The sequence below is a fragment of the Balaenoptera borealis genome (genome assembly GCF_965194805.1).
Source record: "Balaenoptera borealis genome assembly, chromosome: 1".
Taxonomy (NCBI): domain Eukaryota; kingdom Metazoa; phylum Chordata; class Mammalia; order Artiodactyla; family Balaenopteridae; genus Balaenoptera; species Balaenoptera borealis.
In genome coordinates, this window is record NC_138860.1 from 165,766,388 (window position 1) to 165,783,975 (window position 17,588).

At 47.1% G+C, this 17,588-nt stretch overlaps 1 protein-coding gene across 9 annotated transcripts in view; it reads left to right on the plus strand.

The window, feature by feature from the left end:
• Positions 1 to 17,305, plus strand: part of KIAA0319L (KIAA0319 like) — a 123,833-nt gene extending 106,528 nt beyond the window's left edge. For 5 of the 9 annotated variants that reach the window (XM_082362769.1, XM_082362772.1, XM_082362770.1 and 2 more), the window contains exons 17-21: positions 4,843 to 4,985; positions 5,834 to 5,956; positions 6,686 to 6,776; positions 9,615 to 9,706; positions 16,006 to 17,305. In XM_082362769.1, coding sequence (XP_082218895.1) covers positions 4,843 to 4,985; positions 5,834 to 5,956; positions 6,686 to 6,776; positions 9,615 to 9,706; positions 16,006 to 16,193 — 637 coding nt within the window. In that variant the 3' untranslated portion in view covers positions 16,194 to 17,305. Of the gene's footprint in view, positions 1 to 4,842; positions 4,986 to 5,833; positions 5,957 to 6,685; positions 6,777 to 9,614; positions 9,707 to 16,005 lie in introns of those variants that run through there. The other 4 variants (XM_082362774.1, XM_082362773.1, XR_014236171.1 and 1 more) reach the window with 4 other exon arrangements.
• Positions 17,306 to 17,588: the final 283 nt, after the last annotated feature.

The window sequence follows — 17,588 nt, forward strand, 5'->3', positions numbered from 1 at the left end:
CAGCAGGGTGCAAGGTCAGAAGAGGTCTGTGATGTTTGAAGACCATAGTCTAGTAGGGGAGATAATCAAGTTAACATATAGCATCAGTACAGGGTGAATTTGACAGAATAAGTGCTATTGTAAGCAGATAGTGTAGGGGTTCCCCAGAGAAAGAGAACCAGGCATGGCTTTCTTGACGTAAGCAAAGCCATTTTTGGCCTAAGCCATTTTGTGACCTAAGCCTGGCCACAGTACTTGCCCTTGAACAGGTCTCAATAATGAATGATCTTAAGGGAAAAAAAAAAGTCAGGAACAGGGAGTTCCCTGGTGGCCTAGTGGTTAGGATTCCAGGCTTTCACTGCCTTGGCCCTGGTTCAATCCCTGGTTGGGGAACTGAGGTCCCACAAGCCGCATAGTGTGGCCAAAACAAAACAAAAAAGAATGCAGGAACAAATGACTCTTTTCAGGCAAGAGAAGTAACAATAGCAAAAATAGTAAATCAGTTTTAAAGACTCCCAGTTCTGTTTCAGTGGTAAAGGTAGCCTGAAGTACTCGACAACCAGATCAACTGGAACCTAAGGAATGATGATATCGACCTTTTCTGACCCTCATGACCCTCAGCTAAAGCTTGGACTCTGTTGACTTTTGTCCCAATTCTATGCTGAATTCTCCTCTGCTCAAGCCCCTTCACGAATATGCATGTACCCTGAGCTTAAAGCTTCCGCAGTTTTGCTGCTCACGGAGACACTGCTTTGGGAAAGATCCCGGTGTTCTCTTTACTTGCCGCAAGTGATAAAAGTCTTCCTTCTCCTCGTTTTTGGCTTGGTTGTGTCTTTTGGCTCAACACCACGTAGAGAACCCAGTTTTCAGGTAACACAATCATGGAGACACAGGCAAGGGCGATTAATTCTTCCAGGAGGGTTGAGGTAGTCCAAAGATTTTCCAGAAGTAAAACTTGCACTGATCAAGCATAGAAGGACTAGGAGGAAATTCAGAATAGGGGAACAGCATGAGCAATGGTCCTGTGGTACGAAAGTATGGAGTTTCCTCTGGAAGAAGTCCTGGGGTTCAGAGCATTTACTGGGCCCTAGGATATGGGGGACAATAAGGCTGGCTCTGTAGACTGAGAACAGTCATAAGCAAGCCAAGCAGTTTAGTTTTAATACTTTGGATAGGAGGACTCAAGTTAGTTGGTTTTATATGTGTGAATTTTTTGTTTGTTTTGTTTTTGAAGCAAGGATATTAGATTTTTTTTTTTCCTTAGGGAGATCGGTAGTGTGGAGGCTAGACTAAAATAGGGAGAGATCAGGACATCCCTTGCAGTCCATTTGTTAAGACGCCGCGCTTCCACTGCAGGGAGTGCAGGTTCAATCCCTGGTCTGGGGAACTAAGATCCCACAGGCTGCACGGCTCGGCCAAAAAAAAAAAAAAAAAAAACAGTAGGGAGAGACCAAAGGCTGGGAGACCAATCAGGACGCTTTTGGACTAGTCTAGTAAAAAAGGTGATAACACCTGAATTGAGGTAGTGGCAGTGGAAATGGCAGAAGAGAAGAGGAAATTAAAAGAAATTCAGAGGTAAATCAGTAGGACTTGGTGACCTTTGTGGAATGAAAGTGAGTGAGCCATCAAATATAAGGATTTTTGTTTGGATGCCTAGATAGATGGTGAATGCCATTAACAGACTAGGGATACAAAAGGAACCAGTTTCAAAGAAAAGATAATGAGTTCAGTTTTGACTGTTTTATTTGGGGTATCTTATGGGTTACATAGGGACAGGTAGTAGCACGTATAGGCTGGAACTTGAGGTGGAAGGAACGGCCTGAGGTAGGGAGTCACTACATACAGGCAGGCATTAAGGCCATGAGGACGGATGAGTCACACTGGGGAGTGTCAAGAGGGTTGAGGACAGAGCTCTGGAGGACATCAATATTTAAGGGGGAGGCAAGGAAAGAAGGGCCAGCAAAGGAAACTAAGAAACAGCCGTCAGAGAGATGGGAGGAAAACCAGGTGGGAGCGGTCTGCTGGCAGTTAAGGGACAAGCTGGCAGTAAGGGGGGCTGCCAAAGGATTCAGGTGCTATAGAGACAGGTGTGGTGAGCACGCAGAACAGGCTTTTGGGTTTGTAGTTAGTAGATCATCAGAACTATAGTGAGATCATTTTACTTAGATGCTGGGAGAAAATTTTTTTCATAGTTTGAGGATACAGAGATGGTAAGTATAATGCCTCTTTGAAGAGGCTGGTGTTGAAAACAGTATGGGAGACAAGCTCAGAAGAACACCTTTTAAAGATAGGAAATACTTGAACATTTTTATAGACTGAGGGGAAGGTGCAGAGGAAAGGTAGATGGTGGAGACTGGGGAGGCGGGTTATAAATGGAGGTAGGTCTGGGGCACTGGCTGTGGGCAGAGCAGGAGCAGGACTTTCCCTGGAGGTAGGAGGAAAGGAGGGAAGATGTGCTATTATGGGTGAATTCAGAAGTAGAGAAGGGTGAAATTTGAGAGTATTGGTACCAACGTCCTGTTTTTTCTCTGAAACTGGAGGCAAGGCCATCTGCTTTGAGGAGGTGAGAATGAGGTGGGCAGCCTGAGGAAAGTGGTAAAGGTTGAGAACAGCAGCTCCAGGAAAGGATGCTGGCTTTGAGCAATATTGGGGTCTCAACCAAGGTTAGAGACATGAGGTGAGAGCAGCGATTCCCAACTCCAGCTGCATAATAGTATCACCTGGAGCTTTTATGAACATACCATTACCCAAGCCTCACCCCCACAGATTATGATTCAGTTGGTCTGGAGTGAGGTCTGGGCACCTAAAATTTTAAAACTCCCCAGGGAATCTAATATGCAGTCAGGGTTCACTGGGTCAGAGACAGCATGATGTTTAGGACTTTCTTTTTAACCTCTGCTCAGCAGCCTGGGAATAGGAAAAGGGAAGGTGGCTGCTGGGATCGATCAAGCTGGTGGGAATTGGCTGGGACAAAACAGTGGAAGACACTAGCGAGAGTGTGGGTAAGAGCATTGCGGAAGGGTTTGCTTGCACACTTGCCGTCACTGCATCTGGGACTCGAGGAAGAGAGAAGCATCGCAGTGACTCTGGGTTTCGGGCTTGGCCTAGATTGGCTTAGCTGAGGAATTCAGGAGGAAGATATGATTGGAGGGAGATAGTGTATTACAGTGGGAAAGAGCATGGGCCTCACACCTGGCAGACCTGGCTTCTGAGCCCTGCTCTGTTAGTGGCAGCTTTGTGACAGTGGGCAGATTACTGCGCCTCTCCGAACCCGTTCTTCACTTATAAAAATGCTAGCACCCATATTACAGGGTTGTTGAAGATTACATAAGATAATGTTTGTGTAGTCTCTAACACATAATGAGTTAGTGATTATTATAAGTTTATTTTGGAACATTTTGGATTTGAGATGCTTGTGGAAGATCTGGTATAGATATTCTAGCAAGCATTTGCAGATACAGATTTGGTCACTCAGGAGGGACATAGGAAGAGGAGACAAAGATTTGAGGGTTATTTGTATATAGACAGAAATTGAAACTGTAAGCATGAATTAGGTAACTAGGAGAAAATATGAGAAATGACCACATATTTCTTTAAATTAATTTTTATTGAAGTATAGTTGCTTTACAGTGTTGTGTTAGTTTCTGCTATACAGCAAAGTGAAGCAGTTATACATATACATATATCCACTCTTTTTTAGATTTCCTTCCCATTTAGGTCACCACAGAACAGTGAGTAGAGTTCCCTGTGCTATATAGTAGGTTCTCATTAGTTATCTGTTTTATATGTAGTAGTGTATATATGAGAAATGACCACAAATCTTTTATGGAAAAGGTTTGTTTCTTGATTCTGGAGTTTATAATAACCCATTGTTAGCCTCACTATGCAGCAAGCTTTTAAAAGTCTTTTAGGACAGGGCTTCCCAAACTTTCATGTCAATCCACCCATAGAAAATGATGCTGTTTATATGGCACTTTGGGATAAATAGACAATTATACTGGAAGCAGCTGGTCCAGGGCCTCTGGGATACCCAGGTCCCACCCAGCCACCCTGTGTGCTGTGGGGATCAATACCTGGGGCTCACCTATAAACCCAGTGTGACCCACTGATTGGGGAAGTTCAGTTTGTGAGACTAACACGGAGTCACGAAGCAGGCTGCCAAAAATGGAGACCAAGACAGAGAGAACAGATTTTGTGCCACCCAGAAGTGAGTTCAGACATGGTCTACCTTGGACAGAAATTGACGGTCAGAAAGCAAACAGATTCTGGGCCTAGAATAACATAATCTTGCACCGGCCACACCATTGTGTAGGGTCTTTATTGTTGCTGTCATAGTAATGATCATTTTGGCTATGTTTTGACCTATGGATAATGCTTTGATGCTGTCCAACAATTTATATTTTACAAAGCACTGTGGTTTGTCTTACAGATAACTCAGACACAAACCCAACAGCACCACACTCTTAGCTGTTAAAAGGCTAACAGCAGGGACGTACCCATAACCAAATCCCCATTTTTCTGGCCTCCAGTTACCTTTTGGAATAGGTCTTCTTTTTAGTTGGGGCAGCTTAGGCCTTTTCTGAAAGCATAGGCTTTAGAGTCAGACATATCAGGGTTGGGATCTGGCTCTGCCATAATTAACTGTGTGACCTTGGGCAAGTTACTTAACCCCTCTGAGCCCCAATGTTGTCCTCTGTAAAATGGAGATGATGCTGATGGCCCCTTTCTCACGGGCTTCCTGTGAGAGGATGTGTATAACACTTAGCACAGGGTCTGGCACAAACAGAAGGCACTTAGCAAATGATAGCTACTGCTATCGTGTTGGCAGCTTCAGCTCATTCATACTGTTGCGTGTCTCTGCAGCACCAAGATGGTATTTTTTGTTCAAAATGAGCCTCCTCACCAGATCTTCAAAGGCCATGAGGTGGCAGTGATGCTCAAGAGTGAGCTGCGGAAGCAAAAGGCAGACTTTCTGATATTCAGAGCCCTGGAAATCAATACTGTCAGTGAGTAATTCTGGGAAGTCGGGAACGAGAGTCCACCCAGTGTCCACAGCTCACCTGTCAGTCCCTGCTGTCCTTGGGCTTCATTTCCTGTTCTCTGGGAACAAGGAGATAATCACTTGCCTCAACTACCATTTTTTTTTGAAAGAGTCTCGACTCGTTGCAGAGCTTCTTAACCTTCCATGGGCCCCTGAGATAGCATTCAGAGGGGCTGTGAGTTTGAATGGGAAAAAAATTACATCTTTATTTTCACAAACCTCTAACTGAAATTTATTGTTTTCCTCAATCATGAAGGTAGGCAAGAAACTTCAGTTAGTATTAACAGAACATGTGACTTTAAGGCAATAGAAATCTCAGATAATTTTGTATCATACTACATAATGAAATAGCATTTTTACTCATCACCACTTCAAAATTATGACAGTTGTTAGACACACTTCTAGATCTTGTTACTTAATATTTTAATAAAGACACATATTATTTTAAAGTTTTGTATTCTTAAATACTTCAAAAACATGTATAGTATAATTGCCTTCCTTTGTAATACTATGTGTTTTATTTTGGCAATTATTCAGAGAAGGGGGTCTGTGGGACATGAAAGATTAAGAACTGCTGATGTGGAGAAACAGCAAGTAAAAACAATCTGGAGCCTTTCTAACTGCTCCAGTTTTATCCATGATGATAATAATGGGCACTGTGTCCAGCTATAACGGTTCTTGGGGCAGGTCTCCAGGAAATGTCATCACAGGCCATTGAGCAGGGGATCCCTTCGTATCTTCATGGGCACTGGAATTTGGTCAACCCCCGGCTCTGACTCCTGTTGACTTTTTTCCCTTTCCTGCTACTTTCAGCATGCCAGTTGAACTGTTCTGACCATGGCCACTGTGATTCATTCACCAAACGCTGTATCTGTGACCCTTTTTGGATGGAGAATTTCATCAAGGTGCAGCTGAGGGATGGAGATAGCAACTGTGGTGAGTTTTCTGCTTGGAACTGTGCCAGCTGATTTGGCGTTGAATGTGGCTCTGAGTTGAGTGGGTGGGTGTCGGTGTTTCCAAGGCAGATGAGCAAAAGCAAGGAGAAGAACTTTACGTATTTTCTGTTTGCAGAGGACTTTTACTTCCTTCCTCCACACTCGCTCAAGGTTAGAGGAAAGCTCTGAAGCAGTTTTTTGTTTTTGTTTTTGTTTTTTTTTGGCCTCGCAGCACAGCTTGTGGGATCTTAGTTGCCTAGTTCCCCGACCATGGATGGAACCTGGGCCCTGGCAGTGAAAGCGCTGAGTCCTAACCACTGGGCTGCCAGGGAATTTCCCTGAAGCAGTTGTTTAAGAAGAAACAAGCTTAAATCAAACCAACTACAAAATGCAGCCTAAATCAGACGAGCTGCAAGGCCTCCTGTCTTTTTGGAGTGCCTACTCTGGCCCCATGGAAGCCCATAGGTTTCCATTCCCCCCTTTCCCTCTGTTAAAGCTCCTTACAACCTGCCCCACTGCCCCAGGGTCTCAGAGCACCAGCTAGAAAACAGGGGCAATTCATAAGGTTTAAAGTTTCAGCTGCCTTTAACTCCAAAGTCTCACCTTCCCTGGGGAGCCCCGGGGGCCTCCTTGTTTACAGAGCGAAGCCATCTCCTGCCCAAGGTGGGCAGCCCAGACCTCCCTTATAGCCTCTCTCTTCACTGCCCTAATATTTTGTTTCTCTTGGCAGAGTGGAGCGTGTTATATGTTATCATTGCTTCCTTTGTCATTGTTGTTGCCTTGGGAATCCTCTCCTGGACTGTAATCTGTTGTTGTAAGAGGTAAGATGGACTTTGCCTGGAAGTTTGTTCAGGCTTCTAATTACATATTTATTCATTAGAGAGGTATCTGGCACCTTCTACATTGAGGGCGCTGCGTCCTGGGTTTCTTCCCTTCCCGTCACTGTTACATGCCATGGCCCACCCATGGCATGCACAGAAAAGTTCTCCTTACCTCTGACACTCCTGAGGGCAGAAGCACACTCCTTTAGGCTGAGAGGCTGTCACTGCAGTGATTTGCCACCTGGAAAACGTGGCTGTGGCTGGAGTGGGAGTGGGAGGGCCTGGGGTGTGGACCTGGCTCTTATCTCTAGGGTGTGTGGCCTTTAATACTCCACACCTCAGCCTCACCACCTTAGCACATGGGTTCTTTTTTTTTTTAATTGGGGTATAGCTTTACATTGTTGTGTTAGTTTCTGCTGTACAGCAAAGTGTATCAGCTTTATGAATACATATACCCCCTCTTTTCTGGATTTCCTTCCTGTTTAGGTCACCACAGAGCATTAAGTAAAGTTCCCTGTGCTGTACAGCAGGTTCTCATTAGTTATCTGTTTTATACATATTAGTGTATATATGTCGATCCCAATCTCCCAATTCATCCCACCACCCCTTTCCCCCCTTGGTGTCCATATGTTTGTTCTCTACATCTGTGTCTCTATTTCTGCCTTGCAAACAGGTTCATCTATACCATTTTTCTAAATTCCACATATGTGCGTTAATATACGATATTTGTTTTTCTCTTTCTGACTTACCTCACTCTGTATGACAGTCTCTGGGTCTATCCACATCTCTACAAATGACCCAGTTTGGCTCCTTTTTATGGCTGAGTAATATTCCATTGTATATATGTACCACATCTTCTTTATCCATTCATCTGTCGTTGGACATTTAGGTTGCTTCCATGACCTGGCTATTGTAAATAGTGCTGCAATGAACATTGGAGTACATGTGTCTTTTTGAATTATGGTTTTCTCAGGGTGTATGCCCAGGAGTGGGATTGCTGGGTCTTATGGTAATTCTAGTTTTAGTTTTTTAAGGAACCTCCATACTGTTCTCCATAGTGGCTGTATCGATTTACATTCCCACCTACAGTGCAAGTGGGTTCCCTTTTCTCCACACCCTCTCCAGCATTTATTGTTTGTAGATTTTTTGATGATGGCCATTCTGACTGGTGTGAGGTGATACCTCATTGTAGTTTTGATTTGCATTTCTCTAATAATTAGTGATGTTGAGCAGCTTTTCATGTGCCTCTTGGCCATCTGTATGTCTTCTTTGGAGAAATGTCTATTTAGGTCTTCTGTCCATTTTTTTGATTGGGTTGTTTGTTTTTTTGATATTGAGCTGCATGAGCTGTTTGTATATTTTGGGGATTAATCCTTCATCCGTTGCTCCGTTTGCAAATATTTTCTCCCATTCTGAGGGCTGTCTTTTCGTCTTGTTTATGGTTTCCTTTGCTGTGCAAAAGCTTTGAAGTTTCATTAGGTCCCATCTGTTTATTTTTGTTTTTATTTTCATTACTTTAGGAGGTGGGTCAAAAAAGATCTTGCTGTGATTTATGTCAAAGAGTACTCTTCCTATGTTTTCCTCTAAGAATTTTATAGTGTCTGGTCTTACCTTTAGGTCTTTAATCCATTTTGAGTTTATTTTTGTGTATGATGTTAGGGAGTGTTCTGATTTCATTCTTTTACATGTAGCTGTAGCACATGGGTTCTTAATTTGTCTGCCTCCCTTTCAGTTTGGGATTCTCGCGTGTACATGTTTTTACATAATTGTAGACTTAGGTTAGTCATGATTAAGTCTTTCATTTAGTTTTTTAATTTAAATTTTTATTTTAATTTAGTTTTTTTTTTATTTAGGTTTTTTCATTTAGTCTTCCTATCTAGTCTTACAATATTTAATGGTAACATTTATTATGTTTTTAATTATTAATAATAGGTATCATTTCTATGTTTACTGTGTACCAAGCAAAAATGTATAAAATGTGTATAACATTTTATAAATTTATTTATTTATATTTATTTTTGGCTGTGTTGGGTCTTCGTTTCTGTGCGAGGTCTTTCTCCAGTTGCGGCGAGCGGGGGCCACTCTTCATCGCGGTGCACGGGCTTCTCACCGTCGCGGCCTCTCCCGTTGCGGAGCACAGGCTCCAGACGTGCAGGCTCAGTAGTTGTGGCTCGTGGGCCTAGTCACTCTGCGGCATGTGGGATCCTCCCAGACCAGGGCTCGAACCTGTGTCCCCTGCATTGGCAGGCAGACTCTCAACCACTGCGCCACCAGGGAAGCCCCTGTATAACACTTTATACATTTTATAGGTGTAATATCTTTTTTAATATGCATAACAGCCTTTTCTCAGGAAAATGACATTTTCCATGGACACACAGTCAATAAATGGCAGAACTGAGATTCAACCTGCAATATAATCTCACAATAAAACTTAGAAAATTAAAAGAATTTTTAAAAATTCCCACCAGCCTAAGACAACCACCATTAACAACGTTTTGCTGGTTTAATGCTTTCCTCCACTCTCTACCCTTCAAGCATAGGAGTGTCATTTTATTTACATTTTTAACCCATCTATCCTTCCTTCATTGCCACTGTGGAGTGGTGAGTCCATGATAAAATGATAATGTTTCCTTTACCTTTTCCCAAATTGGTGAGGACTGTTTGAATAACAAATCACAGTTGCTACCTTTCCCAGCTGAGAAACAAGGAGAAACAGCCCTTCCATTAAGCAGCATCCCCCAAGACAGGGCTCTGCATGCAGTCTGGCTGCCACCCTGTGGTGGGCTACCTGAACCTCACACAGAACCTCTTTCCTGAGCAGGGGATTGTGTTTTTCAGGCAAAAAGGAAAACCTAAGAGGAAAAGCAAGTACAGGATCCTGGATGCCACGGATCAGGAAAGCCTGGAACTGAAGCCAACCTCCCGAGCAGGTAGTGGCCCCGGGAACTGGGAACTGGGGGCGTCTAGACTGGTGCACTCTCCCTGAAGAGCCACCACCATCACCAGTCCCTCCTAAATGTGTTTTTGCTGGCAGCTCTTTGTGCTGGAAAAGCATCTTGTCCCCTCCCTGATGAGGGCTCAGGGTCGGCTTTGCCCTGTTGGGGCAGAAGCTGCCCACTGGACAAGCTCGGACTCCAGGGCTCACTTCTTAGTGGTCCTTTGACTGTGCCGAGGGGCTCAGCCTCTTGCTTTCCTTTGTCTGCTCGTTCCCCTCAGGGTTCCTGCCTGGATTTGAGCTTTTCAAGCTGCCCCTGTAGTCGGGCTCAGGGACCTTGGTCTTTTATTCCTGATCAGTCTGTCCTTTCTGGGCAGACAAGGTGAGGCCATGAAGAGATCAAAGCCAGTGTCTGCCAGCTGGCCTCCTTGCCAGCCAGCCATCCTCTCCCATCTTCCTCTCTCCAGTGTTTGTCAGGTAGATCCACAGGCTCCATCACTGTCTTAGAGCAGGTGGAGGGCAGCTCCCCTGCTGGCTCCAGGTGCACTGGGCTCATCTGCCAAAGAATTTCCAGCTGCACAAGCACTAAGACGGCTTTCAGTGATGGGGCTCGGAGGGCCAGGGTGGGTAGAGGGCCCTCCATCCTTGTCTGGACTAGGTCATTGGTGAGGTTCCCATTCATCATGGATGCCACAGGACAGGCCTCATCTCTTTATGGGAGCTGGACTCTATATAGAGCTATTCCTGAACACTCTGCAAGTAGAACTGTTTTTATACAAAGTATTTATTAAACGTCTCTCATACTTAAAGCTTCGTATTAGGAGAGGCTGTAAGGGGACTATAGAGAGTTCTAAACCATAGGCTCTGCCCTCAGAATTTCACTGGAGCGAGGGAGAAGACATATGAGAAGAGAATAAGTGCTCATAGGCAGTCTGGGCTCTGTCAGCACCCAGGCAGCTTGGTTAGGGAACACTGTGGGGCGGTGCCTGGAGGCTGGGGCCTAGCGAACCACAGACGTGCAGCCAGAGCGCCACACAGGATACTGAGGATGAGGCCTCGAGGGGAGAACGTTGCACAGCACCGTCCGCAAGGTAGCCAAGGTTGTGTTCATGTTGCTCTGCAAGGTTTTTCCACTCCTTGAAGTCATTCGCGACTTACTTTTGGTCGGGTAGACGTGGCCTTGGTGAGCTTACGTCACTGTGCTTTTCTGAGATCCTCCTCCTTGCTGATATCTCTCTTTTCTAAACAAATTTTGTTGGTTCATATTTCTGTCCAGAAAGCACTTTCTCATCCTTCCCTTAACCTGCCAATCAAAGTCGTGCTTATCTTTCTCCCACATGTGTGCCAGGCCCCATGCCGGATACTGGTTATATTACAGTGAACTAAACAGAAAGACGTTGCTCTTGTGTAGTTTATGTCAGGCCGACATTAAACAAACAAATTCACAAATATACAAAATGTGATAATGGAAGGTCTTTGTAAAGAATAACACTTAAGCTGAGACCCAAGGGACGACGAGAAGGAGAGTAAGGCACGTGAAGACTCTGGGAAATAGGATTGCAGGCAAAGCTGGTGAAGGCGCAGCTGCTGGAATGAGGAGAGGGCATTTGAAGAAGACATGGTGAGCATGGAGTGAGTGGCACAAGGCTGGACAGGTGAGCAGGGACCTTGCTGTGGGTTCCTTCTAAGAGCAATGGGGAGCCATGGGTAGTTTTTTTAAGGAGGTGCATGGTGCAGTTGGATTTACATTTTAAAAAGACAACTGTGGCTGCTATGTGAAGGAATTGGAGAGGCAAAAGTGGGTGAGAGGAGATTAGATAGAATGCCCTTATGGTGGAGAGATGATGAGATGGAGAGAGGCAGATGGGTTCCAGATACATTTTGGGGGAAGGCTTGCTGAGGTTCATGATATGTTTTCCAAGGGGTGGTGAGAGAAAAGGAGAAGTAAAGGATGGTGCCCAAGCATCTTCTCTGAGCATCTGTGGATTGGGTGGTTTTATTACCCTAGATGCAAAAGACTGCAGGAGAAGCACTAGAGAAGATCATTTGGTTTAGAACAGTTATGAATGGGGTTGAGGAAATGAGGCTGGAGGATGAAATTATGGGGAGTTTTGAACATCAGCCTAAGGAGTTAAGCATTTATTCTGATGGTGATGAGAAGTGACATCTTGAAAATACTGGCATAGTAAAATTAGTCTAGTGACAACATTTCATTCATTGAGGAGATTACAGGTGGAGGCCAGCAAGGAGATTCTTGCGATGGTCCGAGGAGGGATGATGATGGCTCAGACAGCTTGGTATCAGTGGGATGGAGGGACAGGAAAGGTCCAGGCTGCCTTCTGACATGAGAGACAGGGACTGATAGCCCTGACGACAGAATTAGGACAGTCGTTGCAGTTTGGGTAAGAGAAGACGAATTAAATTGAACTCAGCAGAACAGGACTGGATAGGAATCTTCTGTATGGTGGTGACGGTCGGCTCCGCAAAAGTAGATCACATCCCTTCTGGGGAGAGTGTCGAGGGACAAAAGAAGAGTCCAGGGCTAAGGAGCTGAGGTGAGGGAGGAAGGGTGTCACCAGGGAGCAGTCAGCATGTTTGCTGCTGCAGAAGAAAAGGGTAAGAATTGTTGATGACGGCAGTGACGACACTGGAGAAGTTTCTGGTCACCTAAAGAACTGGAGTAGATGGTGAGTGATACATGGCAGAAGTCAAAGTGCAGTTTATTTAGGAAGTACGTAGGTGGTGAGACAATGGAGGCCCTAAATATTTAAAAGTCCTTTTCGAAGTTGAGCAAGTAAGTGGAGATTCAGGACAGGGTGGATGGGGTTCAGGAGCACGTTGCGGGCAGAGGTGCAGAAGATAGAGGTGAGGTTCCTGCGCAGGAAGGAGGGAGTAGTGGGTAAAGGACTTAAGATGCCTGCTGGGTGACGGCAGGATGGGAAGGCAGACTTGTGGGGGAAGGGAGGGAGCGGGGAGGGCTGCAGGTGGCCAGCTGCTCCCAGGTAACCAAGATGAGACTAGATGAGGGTCGGCAGGCCCTTCTGTGCGCGGTGTCCACACGAGGAGGCGGTGAGAGTCGCCTTGCATCTGGTGTGGGTCTGACCAGGCCAGAAGTCCCGATTGTTGTTCTGGGCTCTGCAGTGGATTAGTGGGTGCAACCCAGAGCAGAGTCACTAGTAGGATGAGGAGAATGGGATTCAGGACCAAGCTGTATAAGGTCTGGAACTGAAGAAGTTCAGCTGGAAGAAGAGTGAATTTAGTGGAGCGTGACGTGTGTGGAAGTGAGCTGAAACGGATGCTGCTGGGAGGAAGAGGAACTGGAAGTGGCTTGGGCCCACCTGAGTGAGCTCGGAGCCACTGGCACCGAAGACCAGCAGGCGGAGTGGGACAGATGCCCACCCTCAGGAGACGTGGTTTACATTCAGCAGTTGTGGTTTTTGGTTTGGTTTGGTTTTGCTATTCTGTTGACTTTTTTTCAAGACTTTCTATTGAAGTCTATTAGATTGAACCATATAAGATTACTGATAATTGACTTTTGACCTATAAAAATAGCAGTTTTCTGTGATTCAGTCTAATGTGTACAGAAAATCATAAGCACATTTCATAAGTGAATGTACCCATGTAATCAGCCCCCCAGAAGCGCCCCGTTTGTGCTTCTTTCCAGTCACTGCCTCCCCCCAATTTACTTCTAGTATCTTGGAGTAGTTTATATAAATGGAATCATTGGGCTTGGCGCCTGTCCCTCAACATTACATTTAGGACATCCATCCATGTTGTTAGGTAGAGCAATAGTTCGTTCATTCCCATTGCCGAGTAATTTCCTTTGTAGGAATATATTTATTTGTCAGGTATACTGTTGATGCGCAGTTGAGTTCTTTCCATTTTGGGCTATGATGGGGAGTGCTGCTGTAAACATTCTTGCCCATGTCCTCTGGTGGACCTGTGCATGGACTTGTGTTAGGTGTAGACCTAGGAACGGGATGGCTGAGTCAGAGATGTATGAGTTCAGCACCCACTGATATAACCAGCTTCCCAGCTTGTATTGCTTAGTGGATGAATCCCACTCAGTTCTTCAAGCAGAGCGGGAGCTAGAGGTAGGAGGGCCCGGGTGAGTGCTGTGTACTTTGGAGCCAGCAACACGTCCCCCCTCAGGCTCCTGTCCTCCGCACCTATGGCCCAGAAGGGCTTTAGGGAACAAGGGAAGCTTCAAGTGCTTGGATGCTGGAGGAGAAAGCCCCCAAAGGGTATTTCATCTATAGGGGCAAAACAGAGGTTTTGAGAACCTTGACGCTCCCCTGGTCTTGACGCTTCTTATGTTGCCACTGTCCCCTACCACATTGGAAAAGCCTGGGAAGCTGGTGTTCTTCTCTGGCCCTGCTGCTCTGCTGTCCTGAGAATCAGTGGGAGTTGTGTCCCAGAACTGTGCCCCTGAGATGGACAAGCTGGGCCCCAGAGCACACTGCACAGACGACCAGCACACGGGCAAGGTCTGTGGGGCTGTGGTTCCCGAGTGACAGGTGCAGTCAGAGTCTAGATGCCCTCATCATTCACAGCCTGAAGTCATGTCTGACCAGGAAAGGGCAGAATGCCTGAGAATCATCCCAGGACCTTCTTTCAGTGTTTATTGGGGATCTGGATGGGACCAGGGGGAGGGAGAGTGATTGTTGGAGGATGAGGGTTCAAACACAGCTCACCTGACTGGTCACCTTTTCTTTTTTTAAATTTATTTATTTTTATTTTATTTATTTATTTATTTTGGGCTGTGTTGGGTCTTCGTTGCTGTGTGCAGGCTTTTCTCTGGTTGCAGTGAGCGAGGGCTACTCTTCGTTGCGGAGCACGGGCTCTAGGCGCGCGGGCTTCAGTAGTTGTGGCTCGGGGGCTCCAGAGCGCAGGCTCAGTAGTTGTGGCTCACGGGCTTAGTTGCTCCACAGCATGTGGGATCTCCCCAGACCAGGGCTCAAACCCGTGTCCCTTGCATTGGCAGGAGGGTTCTTAACCACTGTGCCACCAGGAAAGCCCTGGTCCCCTTTTTAAGAAAGGAGGTAGGTTAGGTCCTGGGGGTGGGCAATGCCAGGCCCAGAACACTGCCAAGCTGGGTTCTTGATGTTGGCAATTCCCACTTCTAGTTCTGCTGTCTCAGCCTACCTTTTGCTTACTCTGGAGTAGTATTTGTACCAGCCAGAGGGCAGCCATCTTGCTATTGGATGGGATCTGCCCTAAAGCTATTACCAGACCTCGTGGTATGGTCTGGCCTCTGCAGCCATAAGGATGAGTAGTGAAGGTAACTACAGTGACTTATAGAATCTCAGGCATCTTGGGACTTCCCTGGTGGCGCAGTGGGTAAGAATCCGCCTGCCAATGCAGGGGACATGGGTTCGAGCCCTGGTCCGAGAAGATCCCACATGCCACAGAGCAACTAAGCCCATGCACCACAACTACTGAGCCCGTGAGCCACAACTACTGAAGCCCACGCGCCTAGAGCCCGTGCTCTGCAACAAGAGAAGCCACCGCAATGAGAAGCCCACTCACCGCAACGAAGAGTAGCCCCTGCTCACCGCAACTAGAGAAAGCCCGTACACAGCAACGAAGACGCAGCACAGCCAAAAATAAATATAAAAAAATAAATTTATTAAAAAAAAAAAAAATCTGAGGCGTCTTTTCTGACCTCAGGTGCTTCTTATGGGTCCTCGTTTGTGTGTTCTGACCAGCTGACGGCTTGGAACAGTCCCTGCTTCAGTCAGGCTCTGCAGCAGAGGCCTCTCCGGGCCACATGCCTGCTCTCCCACCCCTTGTACCCTCTCAGCGAAGCCAGAGTAAACGTCTACGTAGAATGAAATTGTGTCCTCACTCAGTGTCAGCACCTCTGGCAGGCACTTTACATCCATACTGAGCCAGGGTACAGTGACAAAGCTCATTCTCTAGAGCCTAAGTTCTTGTTCCTTGTATTTCCTGCCCCCCACAGAACTCCACCCTCTGCATAAAGGGAGATGATAAAACATTCTACATTTAAAAGAGAGAAAAGAGAATGTTGTTGGGTGGCACTAACCAAAGCTAATAGATGCTGAAAATAAAGAATCCCCATTGGACCCTGATCAGTCGCTCTCCGAGGCTTCCCTGATGGACTGTTCCGTGTAGCCAGGGCTGGGAGGACTTGGGAAGCCTCCTTTTCAGGAGAGGGGACCGTGACTGTCCCTGCCCCTCGGCTCCTCTTCAGGCTGGGAGGAGGGTGCAGGGTGTGGCTCAAGGAAGAGAAGATTTGTGCTCCTGACGCTGGGTTCCTTGACTCCCTTGCAGGTGTCAAACATAAAGGCCCAATGCTGAGCAGCAGCCTGATGCACTCGGAGTCGGAGCTGGACAGTGACGACGCCATCTTCACATGGCCAGACCGAGAGAAGGGCAAGCTCCTGCATGGTCAGAACGGCTCCGTGCCCAACGGGCAGACCCCGCTTAAGGCCAGGAGCCCACGGGAGGAGATCTTGTAGCCACCTGGTCTGTCTCCTCAGGTGAGGGGTTGGCAGTGCTAGGGTGCAGAGCATTGCCAGGCTGGTTCTCATACCTCCCATGTCTGAGGGCAGCTGTTCTCCCAGCATCTGCTGGTCACTCCACCCTAATACCCTCAACTAGAGCTGCTGGTACTTGAATCCAGAGACATTCTCCGGGAACCCCTGAATGAAGCTGTGAATGAAGAGGTTTCCTCTTTAAACCCGTCTGGTAGGTCCCACAAAATGTCCTCACCTCAGGGCCTCCTTTTTTGGAACCCCTCCTCTGTTCCGAGGATGGACACTGCCAGCTCCTGGCCTCCTCTCCAGCTCTTTGTTGGCAGGGTGGCTGCTTCCGGGGCATCTGCACAGCGAGGCCTGGCTGTGTCCTCCACACCTGGGTACAGCACCAAGCGCCGCCGGCCCTGGGCTCCAGAAGCCCGCCTGCAGGCATGTTCTTTGTTCTCGTCTTTGGGACTGAGTGCGCCCTCTTGCTGGGCCCAGAAGAGGTGGTGCCCCCTCCTCACCACCGCTGCTGGGCTAGGGGAGGGCTGGCTGTTTCAGGAATGCAGAGGGGCCCCTCAGGCTGCTGGGCGGTTGTGTCGGAGTAGCCGGACTGGACCCAGACTGCCACCCTCTTCCTCCTGACCACCATGGCTGCTTCAGGGATCAGGCCACCACTCCCTGTGCCCAGAGGAGATAGCCACCAACAGACTGGAATGTTACGGCATGAGAGTGCACGTGTGTGACTGTCCCACGGCGGTCTCCTCTGTGTCCATCTGTCCGAGTGTCTTCTCTCTGTGTCCCTTGCATATGTGTGTGTGTGTGTGTGTGTGTGTGTGTGTGTGTGTGTGTGTGTTAGAGTGAGTGTGTGTGCATCACTCCTCCTAGGGCTCTTGGCTACTCATAAGGCAACCTTGACCTGGAAAGACTTTCAGCTTCATGGAACAGAAACTTCCTGAATCCCTCCGGCCCTGTCACTGGTTCCTCAGCCATGGTTTCTGGGTGTTGAGGAATGGGAGCTTTGGGGGAGTGGCTTTTTAAAAAGAAACTTACAGTTTATACTACTGCACTACAGTCTGTTGTGAGATGATTAAACATGCTATTTAATTGTACGTGTGCCTGCTGGATGTGCTGCTTTGTGCTCCATTGCTGGCCTGTACCACGGGTCCAGGCACCTGTATGTCCCTGTGACGTGATGGCCTCCGGCAGGGAAGTCATGGGCCTGGCATCAGCATGTGTGGTGCTGGGACCCTACCTCAGGGGCTGCTGACGGACGAGTCACCGCCCTGGCCCCTGCCGGCCAGCTGCTCCTGTGGCTTTTAGGGAGGGGAGTTTCTGTCCTTCCTTCAACCTTTTGTGAACACAAAGTTGATGCATATACACACAAACACCACC